The sequence below is a fragment of the Dermacentor albipictus genome, unplaced genomic scaffold, assembly GCF_038994185.2.
Source record: "Dermacentor albipictus isolate Rhodes 1998 colony unplaced genomic scaffold, USDA_Dalb.pri_finalv2 scaffold_104, whole genome shotgun sequence".
NCBI classification, from domain to species: domain Eukaryota; kingdom Metazoa; phylum Arthropoda; class Arachnida; order Ixodida; family Ixodidae; genus Dermacentor; species Dermacentor albipictus.
In genome coordinates, this window is record NW_027225658.1 from 100,233 (window position 1) to 116,844 (window position 16,612).

Sequence of the window (16,612 nt, forward strand, 5' to 3'; positions counted from 1 at the left end):
TGTGGTAGCTTGCGGGCCTTGGAAATAAAGGCGTTAAGAAAAGGAGAAGGCAATTAGCAGGTCAATTTATGGAAATAAATTAATTCCGTCCAGTAAAATGCTTAGTTATGTCCTACACAGCCACTCACTGCGCGGCTCTGTTTGGTAGCACAGCAGAGCACCGAGAGATAGATGTTTGCATCCCGTGTGACGATTTTCCGTACTATGTCATCGCGATACACAGACCTCCCGATAAATGAAAGGAAATGTAGTCTGCAGACCAGCTAGTATAAACATGTTCTAGGTTCGTTTAGCGCTATTGGTATGTTTTTATATTGTAAATGCCGAAGACATTCGTTTAATGCAACAGACTGCTAGATGAAGTGGCATGACAATTTTCCTTCATATATATATATATATATATATATATATATATATATATATATATATATATACGAAAAAAAAAACAATTGGTAAATGCTACACGGAATCTCAAGTGTCACGCTCGTTTATCTAAAAAATTTCCCCTTAATTCTATTCCTCGTGATAATATTTTATTCTCACTAAACGAGCTAACAAGGCCGGCATAACCGGGACAGCATGTTCACCTTTCAAAAACTCTCTCGCCTGTACAGCTATCGATGAATAAGAAGGCCCAACAACCATCACTGACGACCAATCAGATTGTCAGTGATGTCGCTATAAATTTATTGTTATGTATGGAAAAAAAGTAAAGGTATAAATAATACGGTAATTTTTCTTGGTCCCCCATGTGACAGAAATGCTATCCAAGAAGATATTCAATATTTACGATATATGTGGCTCAGGCACGTACCCAGGATTTTTTTTCGGGGGGGGGGGGCCACCACCTCCTCCTCCTCCTCCTCCTCCTCCTCCTCCTCCATCATCATCATCATCATCATCATCATCATCATCATCATCAGCCTGTTTTATGTCCACTGCAGGACGAAGGCCTCTCCCTGCGATCTCCAATTACCCCTCACCTGCGCCAACCGATTCCAACTAGCGACCGCGAATTTCCTAATTTCATCGCTCCACCTAGTGTTTTGTCGTCCTCGATTGCATTTCCCTTCTCTTGGTACCCATTCTGTAACCCTAATGGTCCAACGGTTATCTAAATGGCGCATTACATGACCTGCCCAGCTACATATTTTCCTCTTGATGTCAATTAGAATATTCTATGCCCGTTCGCTCTCTGATCCAAACCACTCTCTTTCGCTCTTAACGTTATGCCTAGCAATCTTCGTTCGATCGCTCTTTGCGTGGTCCTTAACTTGCTCTCAAGTCTCTGCCCCATATGCACTGGCAAAATGCACTGGGAAATGCACTGGCAAATGCATTCGCACTGGACATATTCCACTGGCAAAATGTATTGATTGCACACTTTACTTTTCAATAATAATGGTAAGCTTCCAGTCAGGAGCTGGCAATCTCAGCTGTATGCGATCCAACCTATTTTTATTCTTCTGTGAATTTCCTTCTCATGATCAGTGTTCCTTCTGATTAATTGACCTAGGTAAACGTACTCCTTCACAGTCTCTAGTGGCCGACTGGCCATCCTGATCTCTTGTTCCTTTGCCCGGCTATTTATCAGTATCTTCATCTTCCGCATAATAATATTCAACCCCACTCTTACAGTCTCTCTGTTAAGGTCTGCAATCATTTGTTGTAACTCGTCTGCATTGTTTTTGAATACAACAATGTCATCGGCAAACCGAAGGTTGCCGCGATATTTGCCGCCGATCTTTACTCCTAAGCCTTCCCAGTTTAATAGCTTGAATTCTTCTAAGCACACAGAAAATAGCTTCGGAGAAATTGTGTCTCCCTGTCGGACCCCTGCTTTCCTTGTGTAGAATTAAGGTAGCTGTAGAACCTCGTAGATATTCTAACGCGAAAGACGAGTCAGTAAGACGAGAAACTATTTACAGATTATATTTACAACAACGGTTGATGCGCTGACCGGTTAGATTCACAGCGCGAGCCCAGTTCGTTCTTCCTCCTCTTTTCTGGAGTGATGGCGCCTTCGCGCCCCGTTCAAACAAACAAATACCTCACGCATGTAGCAATATTTTCCAAGCTTTTTACGTAAGAGTTCTGTACTCCTTGATTACGTAGTGCCTCTACGATTGCTTGTATCTCTACTGAATCATATGCCTTTTCGTAATCTATATAAGCCACATAGAGAGGCTTATTGTACTCTGCAGATTTTGCGGTAACCTGATTGATAACATGGATGTGATCCAGTGTGAAGTATGTCTTCCTGAAGCCAGCCTGTTCCCTTGGTTGACAAAATCTAGTGTTGCCCTTATTCTATTGGAGATTATTTTGGTAAATATTTTATATAATACTGGGAGCAAGCTAATGGTCCCATAATTGTTCAATTTTTTAACGTCTCCTTTTTTTGTGGAGTAGTATAATGTCTGCATTCTTCCAGTTTTCTAGGACCCTTGCAGTCGATAGACACGTCGTATAAAGAGCTGCCAGTTTTCCAAGCATTATGTCTCCTTCATCTTTGATTAAATCGACTGTTATTCCATCTTATCCTCCCGCTCTTCATCGTTTCATGTCTTGCAGGGCCCTTCTGGCCTCATCGCTAGTTATATGAGAGTTTCTGTATCCTGTTCATTGCTGTTTCTAACTGAACTATCGTGACTCCTGTGGGTACTGTATACAGGTCAGCTTAGAATTTTCCGTTGCTTTTACTATATCTTCGAGATTGCTGATGATAATATCCTCCTTATCTTTTAGTGCATACATCATGGTTTGTCGTATGCCAGGTTTCTTTTTTACTGATTTCAGGCTGCGTCCATTTTTTTACGGATTCTTCAGTCTTTCTCATGTTATAGTTTTGGATATCAATTATTTTCGCCTTGTTGATCAGTTTTGACAGTTCCGCGAAATGCGTAGCACTGTGCGGCCGCCAGTCCCATACAACCGCGTAGAGCGCAGGACTCTCCGGTTCTAGACGTACTGCGCTCACTGCGAAAGGTTAGAAAAACACCCACATAAGCACAGCAGAAAAGTCGCTACGTGAGGTGGTTCGACCAATAACTGTAGAAGCGTCATTCAAAACAAGTAATTGTTCTCCACTTCCGGCGGCATTTTCTCTACTTCCTTTTTAAATAAAAAGATGTTGATCCATAAATACTCTCATAAACAACGGTTAACTATTTAATTATTCGCTTTTGCTTGCAGTTTGGTTGTTGCCTTGGCTCTCTCCCTTAGTAGATCGCTTAATTTCTCAACTCCTTGCGATTTTTGTTTCCAGTTGCCAATTTTGCACGAAATGTGCTATACAGTTAGGGAAAAACAGACGAGGTAACGGGTGACAGCTTATGGGTTTAAGGGTTATTGCAGGGTTTCATGATGGACGCTCTTTCACATTATTTTATTTCTCACCTTATCTAACCCATATCACGTGTATATGGTTCCGGGCATCTGTCAGCGTCGGGGTGAGCCGTAACTCAAGGAAACAATGAAGCAAAGGGATAAGTTAAACGCAATTGACGTTTTCTCCGGCCGCAACTCGTTCCATGAGAGTACAGACCAGCTGAGTAATAGCCACATCCCTCTCATGGTCCCAGGATCAGCCTAAACAAAGAAGGTTGAACTAACAAAAGCAACAGCTATGCGCGTGACGGTTGAATAGATGGTGACAACTGAACGCATCTCGAGATAATCGCGCGGGTGCGGAATCTACGAGAAAACTGTCCTTCACATTACAAGATATGCCGTTAACTATACCGCCATCTAAAAGGAGTGAAAAAGGCAGCATAATGCTGACCGATGAACAGCTGCGAAGTCTTAACATTGATCCGGCGGCGCTTTAGGAATGTGTGAGGAGTGGTGGCGTGGGTGAGGAGGGGGGGGGGGTATGCCACTGGATTTCGGGGGGGGGGGGGCCCGGGCCCCCCCGGTCCCCCCCCTGGGTACGTGCCTGATGTGGCTTCTGAGGTTGTGCGTTTTATACTATAAAGGTATTATGTGGCACATAGAAAAATTAATATGAGTTTTGCAATTGAGTCATAAGACTAATGACGATCGTAGCAGGAATCTGACGAACTTAACAAATTCATTTTAATACGATACGATAGCAATATACGATAAATTCGTATTATTTGCATCTTATTTTATAGACGGCCACATTCGTTTTCGTCAGGCTGTGTTAAACGAGCTATTCCTTCAAGCCCCGACCCCATGCAAACGGCAAAAAAAAAAGACACCAGATTGTTTTCACTGACCTGGACTGGCTTAACGTGACACGACGTCCGCTATCTTCAGAAAACTTCGAATGTGGAGCCAGCAGTCGTGGTCAATGTCGGTGAGCTGAAGCCTCCTGGCACCGGGATGACTGAGGCACTGCACCGACTCCTTGACGACGCCAGTCACTCTCATAAATTCGTCAATACTACTGCTGCGGACACGAAGCAGGGCCCTGCGGATTCTCTTCTTGGCTTCAGCCTTAGTGACGTCAGCACCTTCCATCACCATTTCGAGGAGACGCGGGTGGTCACGCATCAGCTCGACGGCGCGGGCACCCTCGACTCCATCTTGTTCGCCCAGCACGAAGTCTGCAGCGTCCGAGACGGCGGACGCGTTCTTTCTGGCCACATCCTGCGTGTATAGAGATGAGCCACGGTTGGTAAAGCGAAAGAAATATAAGCCTGCGAAAGTCAACCATTCGAAGCACTTCTGTAGTGTACGCGAAAATCGGTAAGGAAATTCAAGGTAGCCGTGCATACACTAAGAAAACATGACGCGCCGTCTCGATCATAGCAGCGCTTGCATCGTCGCAGAAATAATCTCGTACAATGCCGATATGAAGTCTACGCAACGTGAGAATGAGCATATAAACTTTAAGCGCCATCCAGTGCAACCATAGAATTTCACATAGAGAAAACAAACATTACAGGCGAACGCCGTTGTGGGAACAGAAAGACCACTTTCATCATCATCATCATCAGTCTATTTTTACGTCATCTGCAGTACGAAGGCCTCTCCCAGCGATCTCCAATCACCGCTGTGCGAGCAGATACCAAGTGTTGCTTGCAAATTTCCCGATTTGTTCACTAACAAAGTACGTAATACATTCGTTCACAAAATTTTGGCATGTGTATAGATGACGCAAGCATCCGACGTGATTGACGAGCGTGTTGTCACATCGTGATAGCCGTAGTGCGTAACACAAGCCTCGTTGCAAATGCACTGGGCCGTGGGACTCGGCTTTTGTTGACACGATAGCTTGCTAGTGTAATTAAACGTTAATCCGGTGCAACCCTGGTCAAGACCCACGTAACTTTAAGCATTCGCCGTTTAGTAAAAAGCACTTGTCATGAATCGTGTCTCCAAAGGGTGGGTACTGCTCTTGCCTAGCGCGTATCCTATCTCTCCACACACTCACAGACATTTATATATATATATATATATATATATATATATATATATATATATATATATATATATATATATATATATATATATATATATATATATAATTGAACGAAAAGTTCTGTAGGTCCGGTGCATAGGTAGTTGAAGAAACGAAGGAGCACACCCACGAAAATAGCATTTTTATGTTTTAACGTTTCGGCCGTGGCACGGCCTTCGTCAGAATGCACAAAATGCGATTACCGTTCCGTCGTAACCTTAGCACTAAAGAAAGGGATGCAACGGAGACATTGGCTAACCGTGACGACATCATCAAACTTGCGGATAAAGGTGGTGCAGTAGTCATTATGGACAAAGCTAGTTACCTAAGTGAGGCTCACAGACATCTTAACGATCAGTCATTCTACAGGCACCTAAGTTACGACCCTACCGACCAGTTCAAAACCACGGTAAAGGGAACTTTAGACAATCTCGTCAAAGAAAACAAGATTTAAAAATCTGTAGTTAAGTCATTAGTCCCCCTAAGCCCGGTAGCTGATAAATTTTATCTCCTCTCTAAAATTCATAAGGAATACAACCCAGGGCGACCAATAGTTTCAGGAATAGGTACCGTCACAGAGAATTTGTCCCGCTATGTAGATAACCTTATCAGTTCAATTCCTCCTAAATTTTCTTCTTATATCAAAGATACTAAGCACTTCCTGTATGATATCGCGGACTTGCGTGTTCCTAGCCATGCTCTTCTAGTCACACTAGACGTGGCGTCGTTGTACACGAACATTCTCCATACAGATGGGATTCAGTCTGTACTCCGGGCATATAACGACTCTGTAGATGACAAACCCATTGACGATTCTACCCTTGGCATAATTCTAACACTAATCCTTGAACTTAACAACTTTGAATTCGACGGCGAACATTCTGTTCAAACTAGTGGCACTTCCACGGGTACAAAAATAGGTCCCAATTATGCTAACATTTTTATGGGCATGCTAGAAAAGAATTTCCTCGCTACTCGTTACCTCAAACCATTCTATTACAAACGCCTCATTCAAATCAAATCAAATCAAATCAAATCAAGTTTATTCATTACAAACAAAGAAACGGTTACATTTTTGTTTTACAGACGAGGGTCCCAAAGTCGAAGACTGTAACCGGGACCCTCGGTGGGTAATTATAAGAAAAAAAAATTACATAGGTGGCAGGACAGAAATAAAACTTATACAATGTACACTAACAGAAACGAAGAACTGTAGTGCAACAACAGAAAAGTGATTACAATGTATCGTAATACTAACAAAAAATAAAAATAATATTGGCGTACAACAGAACCTTTAAATTATGTAAAGAAGGAACAGAACGAAATAGAGAAAAATATGATCGGCAGGCCGAGATGAACATGAACTAAAAATATAAGTGTGCTAGAAATATACATATACAAAATTTTAACAGACACAAAAAACATGAGAATACATAAAAAAGCATTATGAGCAAAACGACTAAAGGCAACAGCAAGCATGTGAACAACAAAACATAAGAGAAATAGGGTAATAAATAATACATTTGGAACCTTAATTGCGTCACTGCGCCAAAAGGAACTCTTTAAGGGATTTTTTAAAGGCATAGAATGATGTGAGTGATTTTATGTTTGATGGTAAATGATTCCATAAAGATATGCCAGCGAAAGATGATGTTAGTTTACCATAGTTGGTACGGACACGAGGCAGTAAAAAATTTCTGTTAAAGGCAAACCTAGTTCTATTGTGGTTATGTAAATCATTTAGGTCAACGAATTCGTAAAGCAATTGGTTGTTAAGTAACTTAAAAAATAAGATTGTTAAATTATATTGAAACAAGTTCACGGTCGTTAAAATGAGGTTTTGACGGAGCAAAATGGATGCATTTGACTGACGAGGACTGCTAGTAATGATACGAATGGCTTGATTTTGTAAATGCTGAACTGATGACAGGTGGCAATTGTACGTGTTGCCCCAGGCAGCGATTCCATAGTTAATATGACTATGGATAAAAGCAAAGTAAAGTCATAAAAGAGCCTTGCGAGAAAAGAAGGCGCGTGCTTTTATTAGAGCACGAATGCCAAATGCCGTTTTTTTCTTAATGTTGTTAACGTGGGAGTCAAATTTGAGGTTAGCATCCAGGAGAACACCGAGGAATAGAACCAGGTCACCGGCTGGTATTTGATGAGCACCAAGTGTTAATGCTTGTGGAGAAGTTAGGACCCTGTGACCGCTATTGAATATAATATATTTAGTTTTCTCTGGATTAATAATTAGGTAATTACTGAGACACCATTCTATAACGTCAGTTAGCGCAGCATTTAACTTTGATGTTAATGAGATTAACGACGTGTCTGATAATGATATGGTGGTGTCATCGGCGTATAAAACGCAGTGAGATGAATGTAAAAGGTTTGGTAAGTCATTAATGTATATAATAAATAGTAATGGACCGAGAATGGACCCCTGGGGTACACCTAAGTTAATTATTTTAGTTTGAGAAAGGGCACCCGCTACAGAAACCACATACTGCCTATCCAACAAATAGCTTTTTAATAGATTTAAGGCGGGACCAGTAATGCCGTATGCTTCAAGTTTAGTGAACAAAATGCTGTGGTTAATCGTGTCAAAAGCTTTGGTGAAATCCAAAAAGACAGAGCCAACGACTTTACCACAGTCTATAGATTTCTTAATAAAATCGGCTAAAGAGAGCAATGCTAAGCAAGTAGAACTACCGGAACGGAAACCAAACTGACAGGGATTAATTAAACTAAATTTTTCAAGGTAGTTATTTAAACGTTTAACTAATAAATACTCAATAATCTTACTTAAAGACGAAAGAATAGCTATTGGTCTGTAGTTAGAAATTAGGTCTTTGGCACCTTTCTTAAATACGGGAATAAGCTTAGCCTTCTTTAGACATAGAGGAAAAGTGCCAGATTCGAAAATGCGGTTAGTTATGTATTGATGACATTTTCTTAATTTGGCACCATGGTGAAGCTGCATTACTTTCCTTCATTACTGATTTTAACAACGCCGTACCGTCCATTTCCTTTTCCCATTCCTATTCATCACTCAGCATAAACTTTCTTGACGTCTCGGTATCTCTGAGCAATGGTAACTAGACGACAAATCTTTACAGAAAGCCCACTGACCGACAGCGATATCTGCATTTTAAAAGCAGCCATGTCAAACATAAAGGTGTATTCTGACGAAGGCCGTCCCACGGCCGAAACGTTAAAACATCAAAACTGCAATTTTCGTGAGTGTGCTCCTTCGTTTATTCAACTATATATATATATATATATATATATATATATATATATATATATATATATATATATATATATATATATATATATACATACATACATATATTAGGCAGGCGAAAGCATTGGGAAAATTAACCTTTGAATTGTGCACAATAATCAAGAAAAAGGGAAATGAAAACGGTGGCAACAGTAACTTTTCGCCGTTGGTAGCTGGACCCACAACGCCAGCATTACGCGGGCGTTGTACTACCAATTGTTATACAGCCACGGTTATCAATCTGGTTACTAAGTTGGCTATCCATATTTACTAGATCTACGGCCATAGGTGTGTTAGCCAGCGGGACTTATTGTGTACGGATGTTTAACATCCTTTTTTTTTGCCCATTGTCGAGGGTCTCGAATCTGCCAACATTCATCTCATTAGGTAGCGTGCGAAAGTTTATTAGCCATGTGCCTGCTCACCTAAGATCAGGTGTTACGTGACGCTGAACATGTCATTAAATTCGAGCTATCTGCAAATATATTGTTTTTTTTCTATAAGATAACGTATTTTTTTACTCGTTTTGTGTAAAACATGCACAGTTCGCATTTCCTTCGTTCGTTAGCAGAAAGTCTTAGTGCAACGTCTTGTCACCCCAGTGTGTTTTTCTAAATGAATGGTCAATTTGGAGAATCCTTCCATCGTTTCACTAATTCAGCGTTTGGATCAGCATGTAGGAGGCCGGTGAAGGAATCGTTGCGCTGATAAAACGCTTCTTTGACAACAAACATCTTTGACAACAAATGATGCCAGGAGTGAAATACGAGATATGCGTGAGATATTTGACGATCAGACGTCGCTGTCGAGCATCGACTTTGACGATTCATATCCAGGTTGTTTTCCGCCAACAACCTTAAATTTCGGCGGATCTTCTATCGTGGTTGTGTACCTTGTGGGAAGTTTATCATCATCACTGTCATGTAGAGCCTCTTTTATGCCGCCGCTGCCATTTTCATGCGCATGATAACGAGGAAAATCGCGAGAAGGACACCACCGCCATCTTGTCAAGAACACATTGTTTTCCAATGCCCCGATCTGATCCTCGTGCACTGCAATGCTGCTCCTTCTCGCCTACGAAATGCATAACCCCTTTTCACTTCTTGGCGAATCAGCGTGAAGTCTTGCGCTAATTATCCAGCATCGATGTTCCGCGATTACTTAGTGGTTAGCGCGTTCGACTCTGCAATATACATTGCTCCAGTGGCACGGAGTTAAGATTCCAGTATGATCGGTACGGTTTAACTTATGGATATGCTATACGTGTGCCTTGTGTAGTTATGCAAATTGCTTATCAAATATATATACCATAAGTTATGCAGCATTATTAAACTTCTTTATTCATCATTGTTGGGCACATTGTCTTGCGATTTCGGTACAGCCATAAACACAGCTCTCTGTATCGGTGGTATCACTCTCTCGTCCTTCCATGTTCAATGCGGAGGCCTATTTTCTGGCAAGGTGTTATATAGTCGGCGTCCGCGATAAACACGCGCTTGCGGCGAACGTCAAACGATGACGCATAGAGCGCGGCAGTGGCCACCTGCGCCGAGCGTGACGTCACAAGTGGCAGCGGCGAAAGGTCAGGTGACGGAGCCCGCGGCGGCCACCTTCCCCGTAATACACCATATCCACACGACGGACGGCTCCGCGCAAATCTGTGCCGCGGATGCTTATTCCGCCACCCGTCCTGCTGCGAAGCGCATCCAGACGACGGACGGACTGAGCAGACGACCGCGCCGGAAAAAAAAAGATGGCGGCTACGCCCGAAGCGACTACCGTCCGCCTCGAACCTGTCAAGTCGTCGTCGTCCACTGTGTGGCCCGTAACATTCAATCTGAGGATTGTGTTTGATTTAAATTTGTGTCCAGAAGCATCGACAGCAATGTATTTGTGATGAGCGGCACCGTTTCCGAAAGCGATACTCAGGTTCTCGGCGTGTAGGCTTAGAGTGGCTGTATTGGCTGAACATGGCCTCGAAGATGTTGCGGCGGCCCGGGCGGATCTCAGTGGCCGTGAGTTAACATGATTGCTTGTTTCTACTCATTCTAGATGGCGCCATCGGTGTAACAAAGACTTTGTCATAGGTGTTTTCACTCTAAATGAAAATGGAGATCGAAAGGAAACGACGGTTGGCCGCAATGGGTGTTGTTTTGTCCGAATTGGACACGAATAGTGTCAGTACCGATGAAGCTGTTTCAGAAAGATCCCAAAGCCACGCTTGTTGCCAGACTGTAGAGCATGCTAGGCTAAATCCGCAATATTCGACGCCCAAAATCCGGATGCGAAAAATAGCTCGGCATTTTCCATCCGTGGGGGTCGCGGACGACTCGCGGACGGCACAAATCCGTAACGCGTAGTCACGTGATGCGCAGTCCGTCGCGAAAAAGAGGGATTTCGTCCGTCGTGTGGATCCACCATCGGAGCCAATTCCGACATAGCCCGGCTCGTGCGAAGCGTGGTGTTGACTAACGTAGCGAAGCTTTTCGCATCAAAAATAATCGTACTGCCGCACCCAACTTCGAGCACTTGACCACTCTCGCGAAGTAACGTTTTCTGGTGGTTCGGTCATGCTCGACTCGCATAGCTAGAGTAAGCGTCTTTACGTGAACGTAAGGGGAAAATCAAGTTCAATTTCATGAAATATCGAAGGTTTATTTAACATGTGGGAGACTTAACGATGCATTTCATTAGTTTAAAAGTTGCAGGCAAAGAAAGGCGCAGTGTGTCGCAGTCTATGTGTCAACGACCCAGCGAAGCTTACTGTACGACTAGTCGGCACCAAGATTAATTTCGTAAGTCTTACGGAGTATCCCGCGGGGCACTCTGGCGAGTTCATCAGTCAGCTAACGGGTCAATCATGCATAATAGGTACATTTGTCTACGCCTTCTTGTGGCGTTGAGCATTCTTGAGACACCTTTAATGACAGCTTTTCGCTTTCTAAATTTGGAAGTACTCACTGTCTTCTAAGCAGACATATTTGTCACAGTGCACATGCGCAGATCATGGATAATGGTCGCGTTTATCACGCAATATGCTAATGACAATCAAGAGTTCCACCTAGTAATTTTTCTAGAATATTCAATGTGGACAGTCTTCTGCGGGCGCTGTCTTTAGTAGGTTATCACTTTCCTTGTTATGGCGAACAGACAAAAAAAGAAAAAGTGCAGATTCATACCAGGATGTCTGCCAGCGCGCCGTCCGTGTGCTCGGATGCTTCGAGGGACGCTTGGGTCACGTGTACAGAACAGCTCTCTCTATCACACCTCTTGTAAAGGATGCAATCAGGACTCATGATGAATTCGGTGAGGCTGAGGCTCCTCCTAGCGCCTCGAGCGAGCACGTTCAAGTCGTCGTAGGTCAGCTGCAAGCCCATGAGGTGGACGCTGACTAGCTTGATGTTAGAAGCGAGAGCTGACACCAGTTCTCCCTCCACTTCCCGAAGCGCCGGGCTTGTCTTAAGGACACGCGTGGGAATCAGGTGCATGTCTACTTCAGTGAGCGCGGTAGAGCCCCTTATACATGCTGCCAAGGCGGAATATTCATTGGGTTTGCAGCTAAAGCAATGAACCTGCAGTGAAGTTATGTGATGGTAACCACTGACAACGCGTAAAGATGGGATAATTGAGTGCGGGATGTTGGCGATTGGGAGCAGCGTATTGATGGTTGCATTGCAGATTTGTGGGCATTGCTGCAGCTGCCTTGTGTTGCCGTGCGTACGTTGTCCCTTGACGACAACGCGGTCATCGAGTCCCCGCTCCCGGATAGTTCTGGAGACTCTGTCGAGTCCGTCGATGCAGGGCAAGGTGTTGACGACCACTGTCTTCAGTGTCTTGTTGTTCGCGACTGCATTGAAGAAGGCGTGGCACTCTGCTTCTCCGAAAGTCCGCATGTCGATGCAGAGCCGGCCGAGCGTCGAGTTCGGTTTCTGCAGGGCTTGGCACAAGGACTCCATGCACCTCTCGGCTTGGGGATCCGGAATCTGGATATATACATCCAATTCATGCGCAAGACATTCGCAATACGTTGAAGGTAATCTCAGCCGCCGTAGTGTGGCACTCCGTGTGATGACTTCGGCGATGTGGGTGACCGTGCTCATGCTGGAAACACATGGGGATAAAAAAAGCTATTTGTTAAAAAATTATTCCTCAAGTAAAAAGCTCTTGAGAGATCCAGTGCATTCTAATACAAGAAACAGAAATCGACGTTTCTTAAGGTGTAGAAGAGAACTTATGTTTCAACAAATGAGGACCATGCTATATTCCAAAAGATCCACAAGGTGTCGATAACTATCGCGTCAATGAAGCAGCGTAAATTAAAATAAAAGGAATTTGATATCCAAGCGGCCATATCGAAATGAGGGGCTGAGGTTCCGGCACAAAATTCAACTAGAAGCAAGTTTGGCCTCTTCCCTGGCAGTGTTGACCATTTCCCTTCGCAATTACTAGTAGTCAATTGAAAACGATACCTAATTCTACTCACTTAAAAGAGCGTTTTCGTGTTTCTTTAAGAGCAACTTCAATTTTGTCTAATGACCATTCACTGCTGTCCCCTAGAGTGACGAATAAAACAGGAGCTTGAATACACGACACCAATGGCAATCTCAACTAATGACAATACAAATTCCAAGAAAACAACTAACTCGGAGCGACGTAAATCGCGTTCATAGGCGCGTAATTTCCAATCGTAGTTCGACAAGAAGGAGATGCAGGATGTTTCACGCGAACACTTTCAAATATATTTAAACGATGCCTTTGGCAGATATCGCAGCTTTAGTTCATGAGCTGGTCTACGGCGGACAATAATTGCACAAGAAATTGGGGTGCAAGACAGACTAAGTAATAAGAATTCACTAATGAAGTTTTTAACTAATTACAATTTTCGGCCCCCAGTGCAATTTACAAATTCTAGCCGTGGAGTTCGCAAAGCGCAACCACTTGGAACGAATTTTCGAGATGACACCAGTCATTGGCACGCATTGGCATTCCAGTTAAATTCTTAAGGAAACGTCGTTTCTTGCACTGAAGCACACAAGTAACTGGGATGCCAAATGCATTTCTCCGCAATGCATTTTTTTCATTTCTCCGATTTATATCTCGAAACTGGTGTCGTCCTGAGAATTCGGTCCAAGTGGACCCGCCTTGCGAAGTCCACTGCTACAAGTTGTAAATTGCAATACGGTTCATAAGATATTCGGCTAGAAAGATAATCAGTGAATTCCTAATAAGTGGATTTTGGATTTCAATCTTTTGTGCAAATAGTTTCCGCCACTTCGAGTAGACCGGCTCATAAACTAGAATTTTGTTGTCAGCTACAGGCAACTTCTAAAGAATTTTGAAAGTGTTTGCTGAAGCACCCTGTATTAAACATGTGCGCTTCTATTTGAAGCCATGAGGACCGATTTTGCTGAAAGAAATCTCTGATATCCTAAATAAACTCGGTCTGTGGGCCAAATATTCAAATAATGATTTGTTCGCTGAACTCTCCACAATTCAAAAGCGAGCTACAGCGCATGAAATACAATATTATAGGCATTACGTTAAGTTGCGTCCATTAAATTACATTTGACACTAAGTATATGATAGTTCTAATGTTCCTAATGACATTTTCGGCATTACAGGGCGAATACGTGCTGCGTAGCACGTAATACGTGCTTCGAGATGCCCTGTTGGTGTACCGTCGGTTCGTGGTGCAATTATAAGCAATACTCACAATCTTACGGGCGCCAAGACGATAACTACGTTGAGTTCCTCTAAAGTATTCATCTTGCAGAGTGCATCGATGATTTCCGTCAGGGCCAGGTGCAACCGTCTGCCGTAAATAATAGTCGATTTCAGAGTCAGTTTTCGCAGCGCGCAGTCTTCTTTGGCGAGGTATCTGGCGAACAGTGCGTCGGAGGCTTCGTCGCGATAGGCGAACACACAGTGTGAGACACCGAGTTCAGTGATGCTCTTGTTTTCAGTAAGATCCCGGATCAGCCAACGTGCATGGGTGTCGGTCATGTGAACATCTGACATGTCGAGTGTTGTGAGATGATCCATGCCTAAGCCGAGTGACTTTCCAGGCATGGTCACGTCGACTGCCCGTTCCTCGTCAACCTCGTTGACCTTGAGGGCCACATTTCCACGCTGTGAAATAGGATTGAGCATTTCGAGGAAAATACCGTCATCGCTAGGTGATGATATAATTGTTTGGCAGATGGTAATGCTTTTCAAGAAGCGATTGCGATTTATTGCTGAACGCATCGAGGCACGACCAATCCAAATGGGGCTCAATTTTATCGCTGTGATGCAGCGATGCTTGGCGAGTAGACGCTCGAGGAGATCCAGTGCCCTCGCTTCGCGCGAGACTTGCTCCGGGCCGTGTTGAGCGAACGCGCACGCGCGTGCCTGGCCCCACTCGATTAGGACGGCACCTCTGCTCTCTCCTCGCCTATCTTCCCCAAGCTCTAGGCACGCACCTCGAAAGACTTGGTTCAAATCATTACGATGTTTCATTAGGCTGCAGCTGGCACCATCCTTCTTAGTGCACGGGATGTTCAGTGAGTCCCAGTCGATGCTGACCCGGTCGGGTGCACGTTTGGTGACGAAAGCTTGCGAGAATTCAGACATGCTTCACCGGCCACTTGGTTGGCGAAACGCTGTGCAGACGCAGACCTGAACGCAGACTTCAGTTGTCTCACGTAGAACCTGCGCGTAGAAGCAAAAAAAAAGGTGCGCCAAAGATTTAGTGACTAAACAGGTGCTTGCCTATTAAAGATGAGCAGCGCGTTTCGCTCAAGGGATGTTAGTTGCGTTGTATAGCGTGTTTTGACCCCAAAGGGAAATAATATCGCCAACCATTGGCCATTTATGTAAGAGGCAAGAAATGCTGCGAAGATTGGGCGATGTTACTATTCGCCTATGTGATGAACAACTTGTGTCACGTCGCCAAAGCCACGGGCTGACGTTCGAAGTACGCCAAGCCGCCCACAACGGTTGAAAGAAATGTCGCAGTTTCGTCCGAAAGGCGAAGCACCGATTGCGATAGCAAATTAGTGGATAGCTGTACCAGGTAAGGATAGTAGTTTTAGCAACCGTATGTAAACTGTAAACATTCACTCACTGTCGAAAATAACAATGGCAGAATATGTAAGCCTGACTCAATGAGGACGTAGAAAGAAGCAGACATCCAAAGGCAGCTCTGTCTTTATGCGTCGACTGCTTTCTACGTCGTTGTTGAGTCGCGCTTACACATTCTATCATGGTTTGAATCCAACAAGCCCGTCAACGTGATTTATCTAAATTAACAAGCACGGTGTCACGCGCGCAAAGGTAAACATGTACACATCTCGCTCGATTAGCGCGGAAACTCGCTGTCAAAATGCTGGAGTGGGGATCGGGGCAGCAGCAAACGAATTTATCTTCATGCATCTGTTGCTTCCAGCGGGAACAAAACGTCGAAAGCACAGCGCATACCAAGCTACCGGCACTACGCGCAAACTACAAACATCAAAGATCGCTTTGAAGGTGAGGCCCGTGCAGGCGCCCACTTGCGCTACGTCGCAGATCGCTTTCAAGACAAACGAGCGCCGGCAACGCGTCCCTACGGCTTCCGTCAAAGGCGTCGACTATGGCGTTCGCCATTCACGTGACTAACGCCGTAGTAGACGCCGCGGTTGTCTCCACTCTTCAGAGCGGAGAGTGAGGAGGACATCGACGCACCCTAGTAGCCGCCGGAGATCAGCCACCCCTCCCTCGCCTGACCCCCGTGCATCGCGCGCATCAGGAGAGGGCACGCTTCCGGCTCGCGTTCCTCGCTGGCGCACGCGAGGTGCTGGATTGAACCGCGTTCGCCTGCTCACCCTCGAACGCTTTCGTTCGCACATACAGCATACGGCGCGCAGCGACGGTTTTAT

General features: G+C 44.3%; 1 protein-coding gene across 1 annotated transcript; it reads right to left on the minus strand.

Moving 5' to 3' along the window:
* Positions 1-4,251: 4,251 nt before the first annotated feature.
* LOC139053374 (uncharacterized) lies at positions 4,252-15,326 on the minus strand. Its single transcript, XM_070530385.1, has 3 exons — positions 14,428-15,326; positions 11,894-12,815; positions 4,252-4,614 (listed from the first exon to the last, which is right to left on the minus strand). The coding sequence occupies exons 1-3, from the start codon at positions 15,324-15,326 to the stop codon at positions 4,252-4,254; spliced, it is 2,184 nt and encodes a 727-aa protein (XP_070386486.1).
* Positions 15,327-16,612: the final 1,286 nt, after the last annotated feature.